This window comes from Oryx dammah, unplaced genomic scaffold (assembly GCF_014754425.2).
Source record: "Oryx dammah isolate SB20612 unplaced genomic scaffold, SCBI_Odam_1.1 HiC_scaffold_24, whole genome shotgun sequence".
Taxonomy (NCBI): Eukaryota; Metazoa; Chordata; class Mammalia; order Artiodactyla; family Bovidae; genus Oryx; species Oryx dammah.
In genome coordinates, this window is record NW_024070208.1 from 16,373,866 (window position 1) to 16,388,098 (window position 14,233).

The 14,233-nt window shown below is 40.9% G+C and overlaps 1 protein-coding gene across 3 annotated transcripts in view; it reads right to left on the reverse strand.

The window, feature by feature from the left end:
- LCP1 (lymphocyte cytosolic protein 1) overlaps positions 1-14,233 on the reverse strand; it is a 99,802-nt gene that overhangs the window by 10,995 nt on the left and 74,574 nt on the right. For all 3 annotated transcript variants that reach the window (XM_040267236.1, XM_040267235.1, XM_040267234.1), the window contains exons 8-13: positions 13,252-13,394; positions 10,254-10,349; positions 8,535-8,730; positions 6,361-6,439; positions 4,706-4,820; positions 3,525-3,658 (exon numbers count right to left, since the gene is read on the reverse strand). In XM_040267236.1, coding sequence (XP_040123170.1) covers positions 3,525-3,658; positions 4,706-4,820; positions 6,361-6,439; positions 8,535-8,730; positions 10,254-10,349; positions 13,252-13,394 — 763 coding nt within the window. The remainder of the gene's footprint in view (positions 1-3,524; positions 3,659-4,705; positions 4,821-6,360; positions 6,440-8,534; positions 8,731-10,253; positions 10,350-13,251; positions 13,395-14,233) is intronic.

The window sequence follows — 14,233 nt, forward strand, 5'->3', positions numbered from 1 at the left end:
AGAATTAAACACACACGGGAAATAAAATAGCAGAGAGTTCAGAAGGCGTTTCTGAAAATATACTCCTGTAAGAACAGCTGTTAGGAACTTTCGGCAATGTTCTCGATACAGGCAGCGTAACAGGAACTAGAGTTACAGCTGCTTTAGCGCTGGCGATTTCTGTGCCAGAGAAGTCTATGACACCCGCCTTTGATCATTAAAGAGGTCCCAGTTGAGAAAAGGGTAATGGAGCATCATACTTGATAAAGCAAATGTAAATCAGGTAGTGATCAGATTATGATCACTTCTGACCACCCTCCATCACCTGGGAACACTGACGTAATTACTCTGAGGACCATAATAAATATTAGGACCTGCAGACAGTGGCCTGGGAATAGAGCTTCTGTGCTTCAGGAAATGACAAACCTTGTCTCTGCCATTACCTTGTTAGATATAATGTAATGTGACATACGGTTTCTGGGGCTTCCTTCCAAGTAGAAAAATGAATTAAGTCACTCTAACATAGGTTCTAATTAAGGAATGGAAGACTTCTGTCTGCTCAGGGCTATCCGTATAAGAGGAAAAGAGCAAAGCATGTAAAGGTGAACTAGTTAATGCTTACAGCTTTGCTATCTAGAATTCTCCCCAGGCTCATGCTTTTGTACCAAAAATTGTTTACTTTTCTCATCATTTATCTTCCATTTCTGTATCTTATTATATTCTACTATTGATTAAATAATTTGTCCACAGAGCTCTCACATTAATCAAAATTTTTATTTGGCTCTAAAGGTATGCACATGAGTTTGAGTGAACTCCGGGAGACAGTGGAGGACAGGGGAGCCTGGAGTGCTGCAGTCCATGGGGTTGCAAAGACACAACTGAGTGACTGAATGACAACTAAAAGGTATCTAAAGTTCTCTGTTATAGAAATAGCAGGAAATTCTGCTTCTGGTCATGATGGAATAACAGGGATCAGACTGACCCTTCTGCCTTAAACACATAAAACACAATGAAAAAGTATGAAATGGTGTTATCTAGACTTTGGATGACAGGAAGTACAAAACAGGGGTCCCTGAGAAGGAAAACGAATGTGGTGAGCCCTAAGATTGTCCCAGCTTATTGCACAGAGAATTCCCAGGCTGCAGTGCAGGGCAAGAGAACTCAGAGCATGACAGTGTCGATGAGCTGACGGGACCGGGTTGGGAACTCAAGGAAACCATGGTGCTAGAATGCGTGTGGCAGAACAGCAGAGAGAAGAGAGCTGCCTAGAGAGCAGAGTCATCTAGAGCAAAAGCTCTGGAGATCTTCAGAAGTTCCACCTCGAGTGCTTAGCAGAGTGCGACTTGGAGCGTGCATCTGAGCAAATTACACTGGGGCTGGGAAAAGAACTTGCAGAAATGAATGGGCAGAGCAATCCTTGGAGTTCACACAAGCGTGGGATACATCTGGTTCCCACCAGTCAGAGTAGACAAATCTCATGATATATGGAGCATCAAGTAAAGTACTCAGATGAGATTCTCTCAGTATTGAGAAGCAAAATTAGCTTGAGATTAATTAAGATTTTAAGTAAGCCCCCAAAGGATCAAATTGTGTTTAAGTAACATAACTGCATCACACCAGTCCATCCTAAAGGAGATCAGTCCTGGGCGTTCACTGGAAGGACTGATGTTGAAGCTGAAACTCCAATACTTTGGCCACCTGATGTGAAGAGGTAACTCATTTGAAAAGACCCTGATGCTGGGAAAGATTGAGGGCAGGAGGAGAAGGGGACAACAGAGGATGAGATGGTTGGATGGCATCACTGACTCAATGGACATGGATTTGGGTGGACTCCGGGAGCTGGTGATGGACAGGGAGGGCTGGCGTGCTGTGGTTCGTAGGGTCGCAAAGAGTCAGACACAACTGAGTGACTTCACTTTCTTTAAAGGAATACAGAAATATCTAGCAAATGGCAAGGTAAAATTCACAATGCCTTACATACAGTGAAAAATCAGTAGGCATTCCAGGAAGCAAGAAAGTATGAGCCATAGTAAAGTTAAAAATCAATTAATAGAAAGAGAAATAGCACTTATTGTACTTATATTCTATAGCTCAAAAGGTTAAGAAAGAGATATAGGAGATGTCAAAAAGACCTAAATCAAATTTATATACATGAAAACTATAAAGTCTGAGATGAAAAACATATACACCAAATGGAATTAATGGTAGACGTTGTAGAAGAGTAGTGAATTTAAGACAAGGCAATAGAAATTATCCCAAATGAAACAGAGAAGAAAAAATGAAACATAAAGGAAAAAGATGATCTGAGCATCAGTGAATTCTGGGACAACTTCAATGATCAAATACTCAAGAGTCCTGAAAAACTAGGGTGGGTACAGGAGTCAAATTTGAATAAATAAAGGACAACCTTTTCCCAAATTTGATGAAAATTATAAACCCACAGATACAAGAAGCTGAACAAACCTCAAGTGCAAGAAACACCAAAGTACATCATAACCAAACTACTTAAAACCAGTGATTAAGAGAAAATCTTGAAAGAAGCCAGAAGAGAAAAGACATGACCTACAGAGGAACAATGGAGAAGTTAATGGCAACCCACTCCAGTATTCTTGCCTGGAGACCTCCGTGGCCAGAGGAGCCTGGCAGGCCATGGCCCACAGGGTCGAAAATAGTCAGACACAACTGGAGCGACTTAGCACTGAGGAACAAAGATAAGAAATACAATAGATTTATCACTGAAACAATGCAAGCTAGAAGACAGTGAACACTATCTTCAGAATAATGAAAGAGAAAACTATCAACCTAGAATTCTACACTCAGATAAAATATCTTGCAAAAATGAAATAAAGACTGTATCAGACATATAGAAGCTGAAATAATTCCTTGCCAACAGATCTGTACCTCTAGAAATATTTCAGGTAGAAGGCAAATGGTATCAGATAGAAATCTGGATCTATACCATGAAAAGAAAAGCACCCAAAATGACACATATGTAGGTAAATATAGCATATTTCTCCCCTTATTTTGAAAGTCCCTTTAAAGGATAAGTGACTGTATTTACATCAATCAGTTAAAAGTTAGAGGATGGGAGAAAAACGTATCATGCTAAAACTAATCAAGAAGCTGTATCACTATCTGGAAAAATAGCTTTTAGAGAAAAGGAGTATTATCAGGCATAGAGGGTCACGCCACATGAAAAAGGGTGATTCATTAAGAAAACATAACAACCTAAAATACTGATGAACTTGACAACAGAATTTCAAAGTACCTGAAACAAAATTGATAGAAACAAAAGAAAAAACAAACAAACAAAAAAACAAGACACGCCCAGCCCCCCCCAACATTCCTTTGGGTTTCAGCTTATCTTAAAATATAGTTTTACTGGATTAAATCACATTCCTGAAATTTGCTAGTACTTTTCTAGATTAAAAAATACATTCAATCAAACCAATATTGTAAAGCAATAATCAATTAATTAAAAATAAATATAATTTTAAAAATAAAGAATATGATCAACAAAATGCCATTTCCCTGAGCTGTATTACCTTCTCATTAACTGCCAGACCAAGGCCAACGTTAGGGTGCGGTTTCCTTCATTGAGATCTTGTCCACCAATGCCAACCAGGGAGAACTTTGCCTGATTCTTCCCCAGTTCCACTGCATAGTTACAATTCTCAAGCTGTCAATGAGCAGGAAAGGAAACAATCTAACGTCATCATCTTTGATGATAAATACCACAGGAAGTAAGATAATAAAAACAGACACAAAATGAAATAATAAGGTCAGACTGAATAATCTCTCAAGTCTCTAGTTCTGGAATTCTAGGATTCTAAATTAGTCAAATAATTTTCCATCTTTAAAAAAAAATTAATTTGGCTGCACTGGGTCTCAGTTGCGGCATGCAGGATCTGGTTTCCCAACCAGGCTTGAAACCCCAGACCCCCTGCAATGGGAGCTTGGAGTCTTAACCACTGGGCCAGCAGGGAAGTCTTATTTATTTATTTCCACCTTTTCTTAAACAGTGCCCCTCACTCTCATCAAAAGAACAAAAAATATTCATAGTGTACCAGGTGTAAAGCCAAAATGAGTTGTTATGATGACCATTTTCAAGGCTCTATCCCATGACATAACTAGAAAACCATACTAAATAACCTGTCTAAAATATCCCTAAAATAGTTGAATTTGTAGAGACTGACCTGGAAAATCCAGATCCTGTAAGCACACAGTGGACCGACATTTGTGGGATGGGTGTTCCCGTGGCTACGATTCATGGATTACTGGGTCACAGGGACGATAAATGGTGGGAAATGTTCGTGCCACCCCCCTGGTTGTGCTGCTTTTACAAAACAATGTGTTCTCACTAGACATACTATTTGTACATGTCAAACTGTTAGCACAGGTTTCGATCCTTTAGAAAATTAGAATGAGGATCTTGCTGGAGGGAAAGGCACCCCACCGCTCTGCTTGCTCTAATTATCTTAATTAGAATTTTTACATCATGATGCTTAAAGACATCTAACACGGAATTATAAATAAGCAATCAACTGAAATAATGAACTCCCTTTAACAAAAACCACTCAGGTTTCTGATTGCTGTACTCTTAAGTTAATCCCTGGGTAAGTATTTCTTATCTGACCTTGGCTTCCTGATAAAAGTATTCAGACGGTGCTCTTGTGGGCTTATGACTTCACCTGACAACCAGACCCTCACAAGAGTCACCATTTACCTTCTTCATGTTACCCCCCAGTTTGGGGTATGGTGGTTTGTTTACTCTGTTCCAATCAACAGGGACTTTAATCTTTTCATAGAGCTGGAAGATGACCAGGGCATCTGATAAGTCACTGAATGAAAACAAACACAAAAGAATTCTCAGATACCCAACATTTATGAAGGGCCTGGAGTGGGCCCGGCAATTCTTTACATATTAGTTCAAGTAACATTCCCAGGAACTTGGCCACATTGGGATCAGTCACTTCATCTTTAGAGGGGAAGAAACTCTGACTCAGCAAAAGGGAGGGAGCGTCCTAGAAGTGTCCTCCAGGTATGACCACTAATGCCTCTTCAACAGAAACACAGATTCTCCAGAAAAATAAACAGCTCCAACAAATGGCATTGGAGACACGCCTACAAACCGAACATTTACTGTTTGGCCTGCTTGTGAGCAGATCTTGGGTAGATCTGTCATAGAGTCGATTTGTTCTTTTGCTGCTGGATTATGATTTTTGTACAGTAAGTCCCCAACATATGAACCTTCAAGTTGCAAACTTTCAAACACGCGAATGTATGTTTGCATGTCCAATTACGTATGTGAGGGCACATGTCTGGCATACATTGGCATGTGCCTGCACCCTCTACAAGTGGCTATGCTTCTGCGTACTTTACTGTACAGGTTTCCCCAGTGGCTCAGATGGTAAAGCATTCTGTCTAGAATGCGGGAGACCCAGGTTCGAGCCCTGGGTTGGGAAGATCCCCTGGAGAAGGAAATGGCAATCCACTCCAGTACTATTGCCTGGAAAATCCCATGGACAGAGGAGCCTGGTAGGCTACAGTCTATGGGGTCACAAAGAGTCGGACACGACTGAGCGATTTCACTTCACTTTCCCTGGTGGCTCGGCGGAAAAGAATCCACCTGCCAATGCGGGAGACGTGGGTTTGATCCCTGCGTTGGGAAGATCCTCTGGAGAAAGAAATGGCAACCCACTCCAGTATTCTTGCCTGCGAAATTCCATGGACAGAGGAGCCTGGCAGGTTACAGTCCATGGGGTCACAAAGAGTTCGACACAACTGAGCAACTGAACATGCTCGTAGGATGCACGTATAGAGTACAGTATCTTTATTTCTTGCCTGTCCACTTGATGCCAGCCCCTGTGTGCCAGCTGTTGTACTGTACCACAATACTTTCCAAAGTGCTATAAAATTAAAAATGTTTTTCTTTATTTTTGTGTGGAAAGTATTGTATTTTTATATTTTATATATTTATAAATATTTTATATATTTATAAATATTTTATATATTTATTATATTTTATATTTGTGTGGAAAGTATTATAAACCTATTACAGTACAGAACTATATAGCCGATTGCGTTAGTTGGTTACCTAGGCTAACTTTGTTGGACTTTTGAACAAAATGGACTTATGAACACACTCTCCTAACAGAACTCATGCATATGTAGGGGACTTACTGTACTAAATACATAGCAAGGTTGGTGTATGGAAGTGAGTTTTTCAACACCTGCTGCTCAATTCGGTGCTTCCCCACTTCTCACTGAGGTGCGCACATTTTTCGAAGAGAACTGCACACCAGGGTGATATCTGAAATCTTGGGCATCTTCACAGGTCTTGGTACCTCATATTCAGGAAGAGGCCCTCAATATTCTTACCTGTACAAATGATTGACTCGCGGGTTTACACCCAAGGAGTTCATCCAGTTCCTAAATGTCCGCTCTTCTCTCGTCTCACCTAAATGAATGAAGACTAGTTATCTTTCAGGCACCAAGAAAATATGCTTTTTTACGATCAAAGTTTAACTAAAGCAGCTGTCACAAACACTGAAAGTAGAATTAAAAAATATAAAAACCCTATCGGATTTGAATGAGGGTTGCTATTCTGCATTAACTGTTTTTCCAATTCAATTCAATGAGAACAGCATCTATTAGTATCAACAGCGTACAAGAGCCCATGCGGGTAAACTGTTCAGGGTTGTCCCTCAAAGGCTTAAATTCTTTCTGGAAGGATATGTGGTTTGAGAATCAAAGAGGGATCATGCAAGCTAGAAGGCTATCATATGAGGTGGATATTTATATTTGAGTTGAGATAAAGGAGAGAATTGTACAGGCTACATTTGGAGGCAGTGCAATTTGAGCTCTACCTTAGAGGGCTAGTAAAATCTAGATGGTAAAGAGGAAATAGGAGAGGATTTGGGGGGACAAGTAAGGAGGGCGGGGTAGGAGATTATGTAAATATGAACACAAAGGGAACGACAGACAAGGTCTGTTAGAAACTGACTTTTCAGATATCTGTGTAGTACAGTCCACACTGATAAGGCTGTTTAGTGGCTGGAACCAGAATCGGGGATCTCTGGATGTCAGATAGTAGATTTTGGTTGATATATTAGACAACGACAGTCATTATGGGTTCTTTTTAAATTACCATAATAAATTCTCGAGCAAGGCAGAGTTATAATGAAAGCAGTACTATGATGTGTTTGGCAGCAGTGTGCAGAATTACTGAAAGGCAATATGCATTTAAATTAAACACACAGAGGGGAGAGTGTTTGAAACCAGCACATGGGCGCATTCAAGTGCTTGATGGATGGAGGGCTAGGCCCCTAAGACCTATTGAAACAGTTGGTGTATGATTTAGTAAGAGTCCAGAAGAGCAGAAAGGAAACATAACAATCTAAAAGTCATTCTATGGGAAGAATTTTTAGTATTTGCTGATTCAAGAGATTTAGGAGTGAAGGAGAGGAAGATACCAAAGTGGAACCCAGGATTTTGGTGACTGAAGAGAGAAAAATGTGGTATGATTCATGGAAACGGAGAATTTCTAAAGGAGAGTGGATGGGATGGGAGGTTGGGGGGTGGGTAGACAGGCAATGCAGGAGGGGGGAAATGATCAATTCTGCTTTTCATATTGATCAATTCTGATCAATACGCTGAATTTCAAGCGACAGTGATGGACCCAAATGTAGATGATCTAGAAGCAGCTGGAAATGGGTGATGAGAGGGCTTGGCATACAAACTTGGTAGTCAACAGAATGCATGGGCCCCTGACCACCATACATCAAAGTCATACAAATGCAGAGTGATGGACCATGGATTGACTTGGCATTTCCAGCTGGAGTAAAGTATTGTACAAAAGGATTAACCAATTCTTTAAAATGTAGATTTCCTTTCTTTGGGGATATTCACTTATTATTATTTTTGTATTGATTTTTCTATCTCAATATTGGGACTCATTCACAAGGGGAAAAAAGAGAAAAACATCTCTGGCAACTTCACCTATTAGAACCTGACTAAAAGCTATGTGACTTTTGTCTAGGTTTAGGGCATTAACCCCCTAAATATAACTGTCATGGATTTTGCCTCAAAATATTATTCCATGACCCCCATTACCCAAACTAGAGACAAAACAAAAACCTCAGTAAGCATCTCTTAGCATAAGTTAAATATCATTTTTAGATGACAAGTGGCTGCAATTTCTTGCCTCTAGGAATTAACACTCAGTCCATTATGTACATAAATTAGGCTTTGGAACTCAGGATTTATTTCATCCGATAATTAAATGCACTGTCTTCCCTAAAACATTTAATTCTGATAATGGATGAAGCCCATGTATAATGGATGCGATAGAATGGTAGTTGATTATTCCTCCTTGGCTGTAATTGACTTGATTAATCTATTTATTCTCTTTGTTAGGTACCAGAGAATTGATGACCTGTTTGCAAATCTCCCACGTGAGGGGCTTATGTTTGCTTAGGAGGTGATTCTGAATTACTCTTGAATTAGAACTGTGACTGCTTCTCAGAACATTTACACAACTGGTTTCCAGTTACCTTCAAGAGCCCCCCAGTCGATGTCCTGGTTCTCAGGCTTGTGCAGGGCAGGGTATTTGTTAAAGAGGTTGGCAATAAAAGCCAAGTTCAGCTTGGGGTTCCCTCGGACAACATCTGTGGCCGTGACGAACTGGCGGCAGCCCAGCCTCTCCGCCTGCTGCAACATGCATTCTGCCCTCTGGATGTCGTCCTTCTCCTGCAATGGAAGAGGACACCCATCTCAAGGCTGGGCCAGAGCTTCTCCGGGCACAAAGCAGACAGGGGCAACATGAAAAGCAGACGGGCATCTTACTGAAACCCTCCGTGTTCAATCTCAGGTAGACACCTAATAACAGCAAAGCATTCCTCCTATTTGCCTGGACCCAAATCAGAAGGGGGCTTCCCTGGTGGCTCAGACAGTAAATAATCTGCCTGCAGTGTGGGAGACCCAGGTTCTATCCCTGGGTCGGGAAGACGATGGAGAAGGGACTGGCTACATACTCCAGTGTCCTCCCATGGATAGAGGAGCCTGGTGGGCTACAGTTCATGGGTCACAATGATTCAGACATGACTGAGTGATTAACACATATACACACACACAAATCAGAGTTTCAAGTAAGAGGAATATCTACTTAATTAATCGAGTCCTCCTATCTTTATACAGAGCAGGACCATTTCAGATGAATGGTTGTCTCCTTTTTAAAGAGATGCAATAGATTCTACAATTTTATCATTTAAGTTGATCTTAATTATTTTCAACCATTAGGCTTTCTTTTTATTATCTTGTGGCATAGCAGCAGCAGTAGTCGTATTAGTCACTCAGTCGTGTTCGACTCTTTGAAACCCCACTGTAGCCCATCAGGCTCCTCTGTCCATGGGATTCTCCAGGCAAGAATACTGGAGTGGGTAGCCATTCCCTTCTCCAGGCAATTTTCTTGTAGACTTCACAAAAAGTTCATTTATTAAATAATAAATTACAGTTATTTTTAGTCCATTAAAAATATTTACATCTGCAAACAAGAGCTTCTGATTAGTTTAACTTCTTTACCCACATTCAGCTGGTGTACCTGCAACTCTGACAAGATAAAATTTAACCTACAGAGTGTCACTGATGAATATATAATACCAGTTTGGCCTTGCAGACTTCAGATTGAACATCACTCCTTAACATATTAAAAGTCTATTTAAATAGGACTAGAGAATTTCTAGTCATTTATAAGCAGACTCTTAATAGAAGACTTAAGTTTTGTTGAAATACAGTTCACTGCCTTTTAATGCTCTTAAAAGTCTATGAAAGCACTAATTTTCAGACAACTAGAACTTACTAAAACTGGAATTATCTCTTAAAATGATGCTTTACTAGTTAATACTATAGATTATATATTTCAGATGGTTTACTTCTCATTCAGGAATGAGTTTTTTTCTTTCAAATTTCTTTTAAAAAGATATTTCTTTATTTTTTGGCCAAGTTAGGTCCTGGTTGTGGTATGTAGGACCTACACTGTGATTCAGGATCTTTTGTGGCAATGCATGGACTCCAGTCCTCTTGCTTAATGTTTATTTCCAGATTCAATTTTCCACAATTACTACCCCAAACTGTTAACAGTTTTTAAAAATTTAACAGGGCTCTAAGCAGAGATGTCAGCTCATGGACCTCTGGAGCCAGCATCCTGCAGGGCAATGGAACCGGTAATGCAGGGGAATAATGGCATCAACACACAGCTTGGGGTGTGGACTTACCCTCAGTCCTGACATGTCAATAACAACAGCAGGAATACCTTCTTCATCTCCTTTTGGAGCCACCTGTTCAAGCAGGTGGTAATAAGCTTTCGAGTCCTGTGAGAAATGAGGAAATTACAATTTCAAGATGGCATAGCTAATTATACACTTAGCACAACAATAATTTCCCCAAAGCAAACATATTTCATTTCTTATCCAACTATCATTCAAGAATGCAAATTAATTAACAAAGCTGGGAACATTCACTAATTTTAATTTTCCACTTGTCCTTTACATATTATATTTATTTGCCTTTCTTTTTATTTTATTTTATTAAAAGAAGTATAACAGTTAAAAATACAGGACATATATAAAAGGCAACCCAAAGAAGCAAATACTATTCTGCTGCCTTCAGGGGAGAAAATAATTTATTTACATGTATTAAATTATATACAGGAAAATATATATACCTTTATATTGCTGTAGAAGTCAGTCAGCTAAGGTTTAATTTAAAAAAAAAGTGACAGAAAAAGGAAGCAGAAGTTTAAAGCAGAGTTTAAAAATACATTTAAATGGACAATCAGCAAGAGAAAAAGATTTCAAAGACAAATAATTGAAGCATTCACAAGCAGTCTTTATGCCAAAGGAGAAATAAGTGCACTTAATATTGATCAAGAAGCTAGAAAAAGTGATTAAATTTAGTTATCTCAAAGAGAATATAGATATTGAATTCTCATGTTTTCTTAGATTCTGGAAATAGGTTTATTGACAAGAAATTTTCCGAATCACAGCCAAAGTATCTCATTCAATGAAAGCATACAAATTTTCAGGTAATTTGTTACTTAAATCACTGAAAGACATCTCTCTGTTTGCTTTTTAAAACTGCCTAGAGCATGAGGAAACCAGAAGTACGCTCACCCTTGTGACCTTAGAAAGATGAGAAGAGACTGCCAAGCACAGATGCTGCATCTGGGAACCACACTCGCATCTCTTCTTCCTACCCTCCCCTTCTCTTACTTTCTGCTATAGCTCTTTCAAAGTCAGAGAGAGTTCCACGCAGCTGTTTTGTTGTTTAGTTCCTAAGTCGTGTCCTACCCTCGCAGCCCCATGGACTGTAGCCCACCAGGCTCCTCTGTCCTTGGGATTCTCCAGGCAAGAATATTGGAGTGGGTTGCCGTTTCCTTCTCCAGGGGATCTTCCTGACCCAGGGAGTGAACCCAGGTCTCCCGCATTGGCAGGCGGGTTCTTTACCATCTGAGCCACCAGGGAAGCCCTCCAGGCAGATGTTAGGCATGAATAAAATCTGCATGTCACATGTCACATCTGTTTAGCTTTGCTAAGAGTCATCTCACTTCATGGGACTCTAAGAAACCTGTTTCACTCACTCTGTGTTGGGTGTTTTCCCCTCCTTTGCTGACTTGGTGTGATTTAAAGGCATCCCCTAAAGTTGCCAGATGTTGACTTATACGTCTCAGCACTGACCTCGGTGATGATGTAGCTGCTCCCGGGGAACAGCCACAACCCCTGTACCTGTGCTCAGCCTGCCAGCTCCCATCTCATGTCCTAAAGAACACAGCCTTTCAGTCACAGGAAATCAGGTACATTTATGGCTCAGACTAAGCATCCTAATTTTGTCTGAAAAGTGTGGCTGAAATCATGGCCAAGTCTAACTGTTGAGTGCAGAGGGAGATAATGCTGTCCAACCGCTGTTAAATTCTAGGTTGGCTGCTCGTGCCAGAAGAATGTGCATAACCAATGAAACTGTATAGTTAGAAAAAACAAACAGCATTAGCAGCTGATGTCCTAAGGAATGGGGGACTTTCCATCTAGAAGCTTTGCTCTAACTGGTACTGTGCCTGGCAGACCTTGAATTCTAAAAGCCAGAGAAAAAGGGAAACTGTCACTCAAGAATTAAAAGCTGGAGTTGACTCTCAGTGAGTCATGTGACCTTTCCTCTGACTCTTCCTCTTTGGAGAAAATGTCTTTAACTTTTGAGAAAGTGGAAGACTGAATTATTTTCCTCACATTGCACACCAGCATCTCATACCATTTCCTACTGGGGACTGACAATCCTTCCTGCTCCTTAAGCTCTTTCTATCTGGATTTATCTGTCATCAATGCCAACAAGCTGGTCCTTTCACCCTGACATGGAATTTTCACAAACTTGCAAACCACGAAGCATGTTTCCTTAGCTTTTCAACCTTTGGATCCCTGTTGTAGGACTAATTCTGTCTTCTACATTTTCTGGGGTTAATTCTCATTGCAGATGGTTTCCAGAATCATTATCTTTACAGTATCACTCTGGTTTCTACAAATGCAAAGCTTTCAAGAAGTTTACAAATTGTTTTTAGAGGAGCACTGTGTATGGTAGTCAAGGACCATGGAGCTCAACTGCGCAACTGGAGCCCAGGCCCCATTCTCCAATTCTGTGAACTTGAACAAGTTCCTTATATTCTCTTTACCTTGGTTTCCTTACCTGCAAAATGAGGAAAGAATAACCCTTATCTCAAAGACGTGTTGTGAGGATTAGCAGAGTTGATACATGCATAAGGCAGTTAGAACAGTACCTGGCGTGCAGTCTTTGCTATGATTAGTGTAATTAGAAAAGTAATCCTGGTTTGATTTTCTTTGGAAAGGAATCCCCATCTGATGCTCCCGTTGACAAAATCAGAAAGACATTAGAATCCTATGGTGACTCTCTTCACCTGAAAATCAGTCTTATCTCTTGCCCTTTGTCTGTTTCACCCTCATCCCACTGTATTGGGATGTTGAAACTCTAGGGAACACCCATCATGTTTGATGCCATGCAGTGACTAGGGCCTCGGACACAGCTGCATGTGGCCCAGAGCTGGGGCTGCACACGGGCCTGAGAACGGCCCGGGCTCCAAAGCAGCACCGGCCACTCCAACCAGCCCTGGAACTTCTGAAGAGACGAAGCCCGTATCTTTATCTGTCTCCATTAACGCCTATTCCCTCCACTGCTGTGGATTTCGTCGCATTCCAACCCCAGTCCTCCTACCTTGATGTCGCTGCTGAAGTTGTTGATTTTGTTGCAGCCTGCATTTTCCAGGTGGTAGTTGGCCCATCTCAGCAGGAGCTCCTCGGGAGAGAGTCTCATCAGGTCTTCCAGGCTCTCCCCTTCTCTCAGAAGAGCAGCCAGCGCTGAAGACACACAGAGACCGGAGGAAAATGAATGCAGGGGATACTTGAGGGGGGGGGTCAGTGACAAATTAAATCAATGCAGGGGATCAGGGGTGGGGGGTTAGTGACAAACTTAAACTGAGCCCTGCTGGGAAGGCAAAGGTTCCAAGCTATCTCTCTGGGATAAAGGGATGTATAGCCTTGCCCATGGAATAAACATCTTGGTATTATTCCCTAAAAAGAGGTATAAGGTATTACGAGCCTATTTATTATCCCCATTTTGGGGGTGGAGAAGAAAGCGAAACTGTGAATTGCTCAGTCGTGTCTGACTCGGCGACATCCGGACTGTCCATGGACTACTCCAGGCAAGAAGACTGGAATGGGTAGTCATTCCCTTCTCCAGATGGTCTTCCTGACCCATGGGTCGAGCCTGGGTCTCCTGCAGAATTGCAGGCAGATTCTTTATGATCTGAGCCACCAGGGAAACCTCTATGGGTGGAGAAGGCATGACACCAATGAATGTCAGCTCTCTGCCTAAGAATACAGGGGCAGAGCTGTGGGAATAACCAAGCCTGTCGACTCGGAATACTCTGCTGGGTCTGTTAGAACACATTTCATGATAGGACATTTTTACTTTTAAGAGACCAATTTTGTGATAACGACAATGTCCTCTTGTTTATTTCCATAGGCGTTTTATATTTCAAATGCTTACCTGCATAATGACAGCAAGTCAAAAAGTGCAATTAACTCTTTCCTCTGTGTTTCCCGGATGAATTAAATCACTTCTGCTCAGCAAGAAGGTCTAAATTTAGCTGAGGTCATTATTTGCAAATCAATATTCTTTCTAATGTGTTCTACGT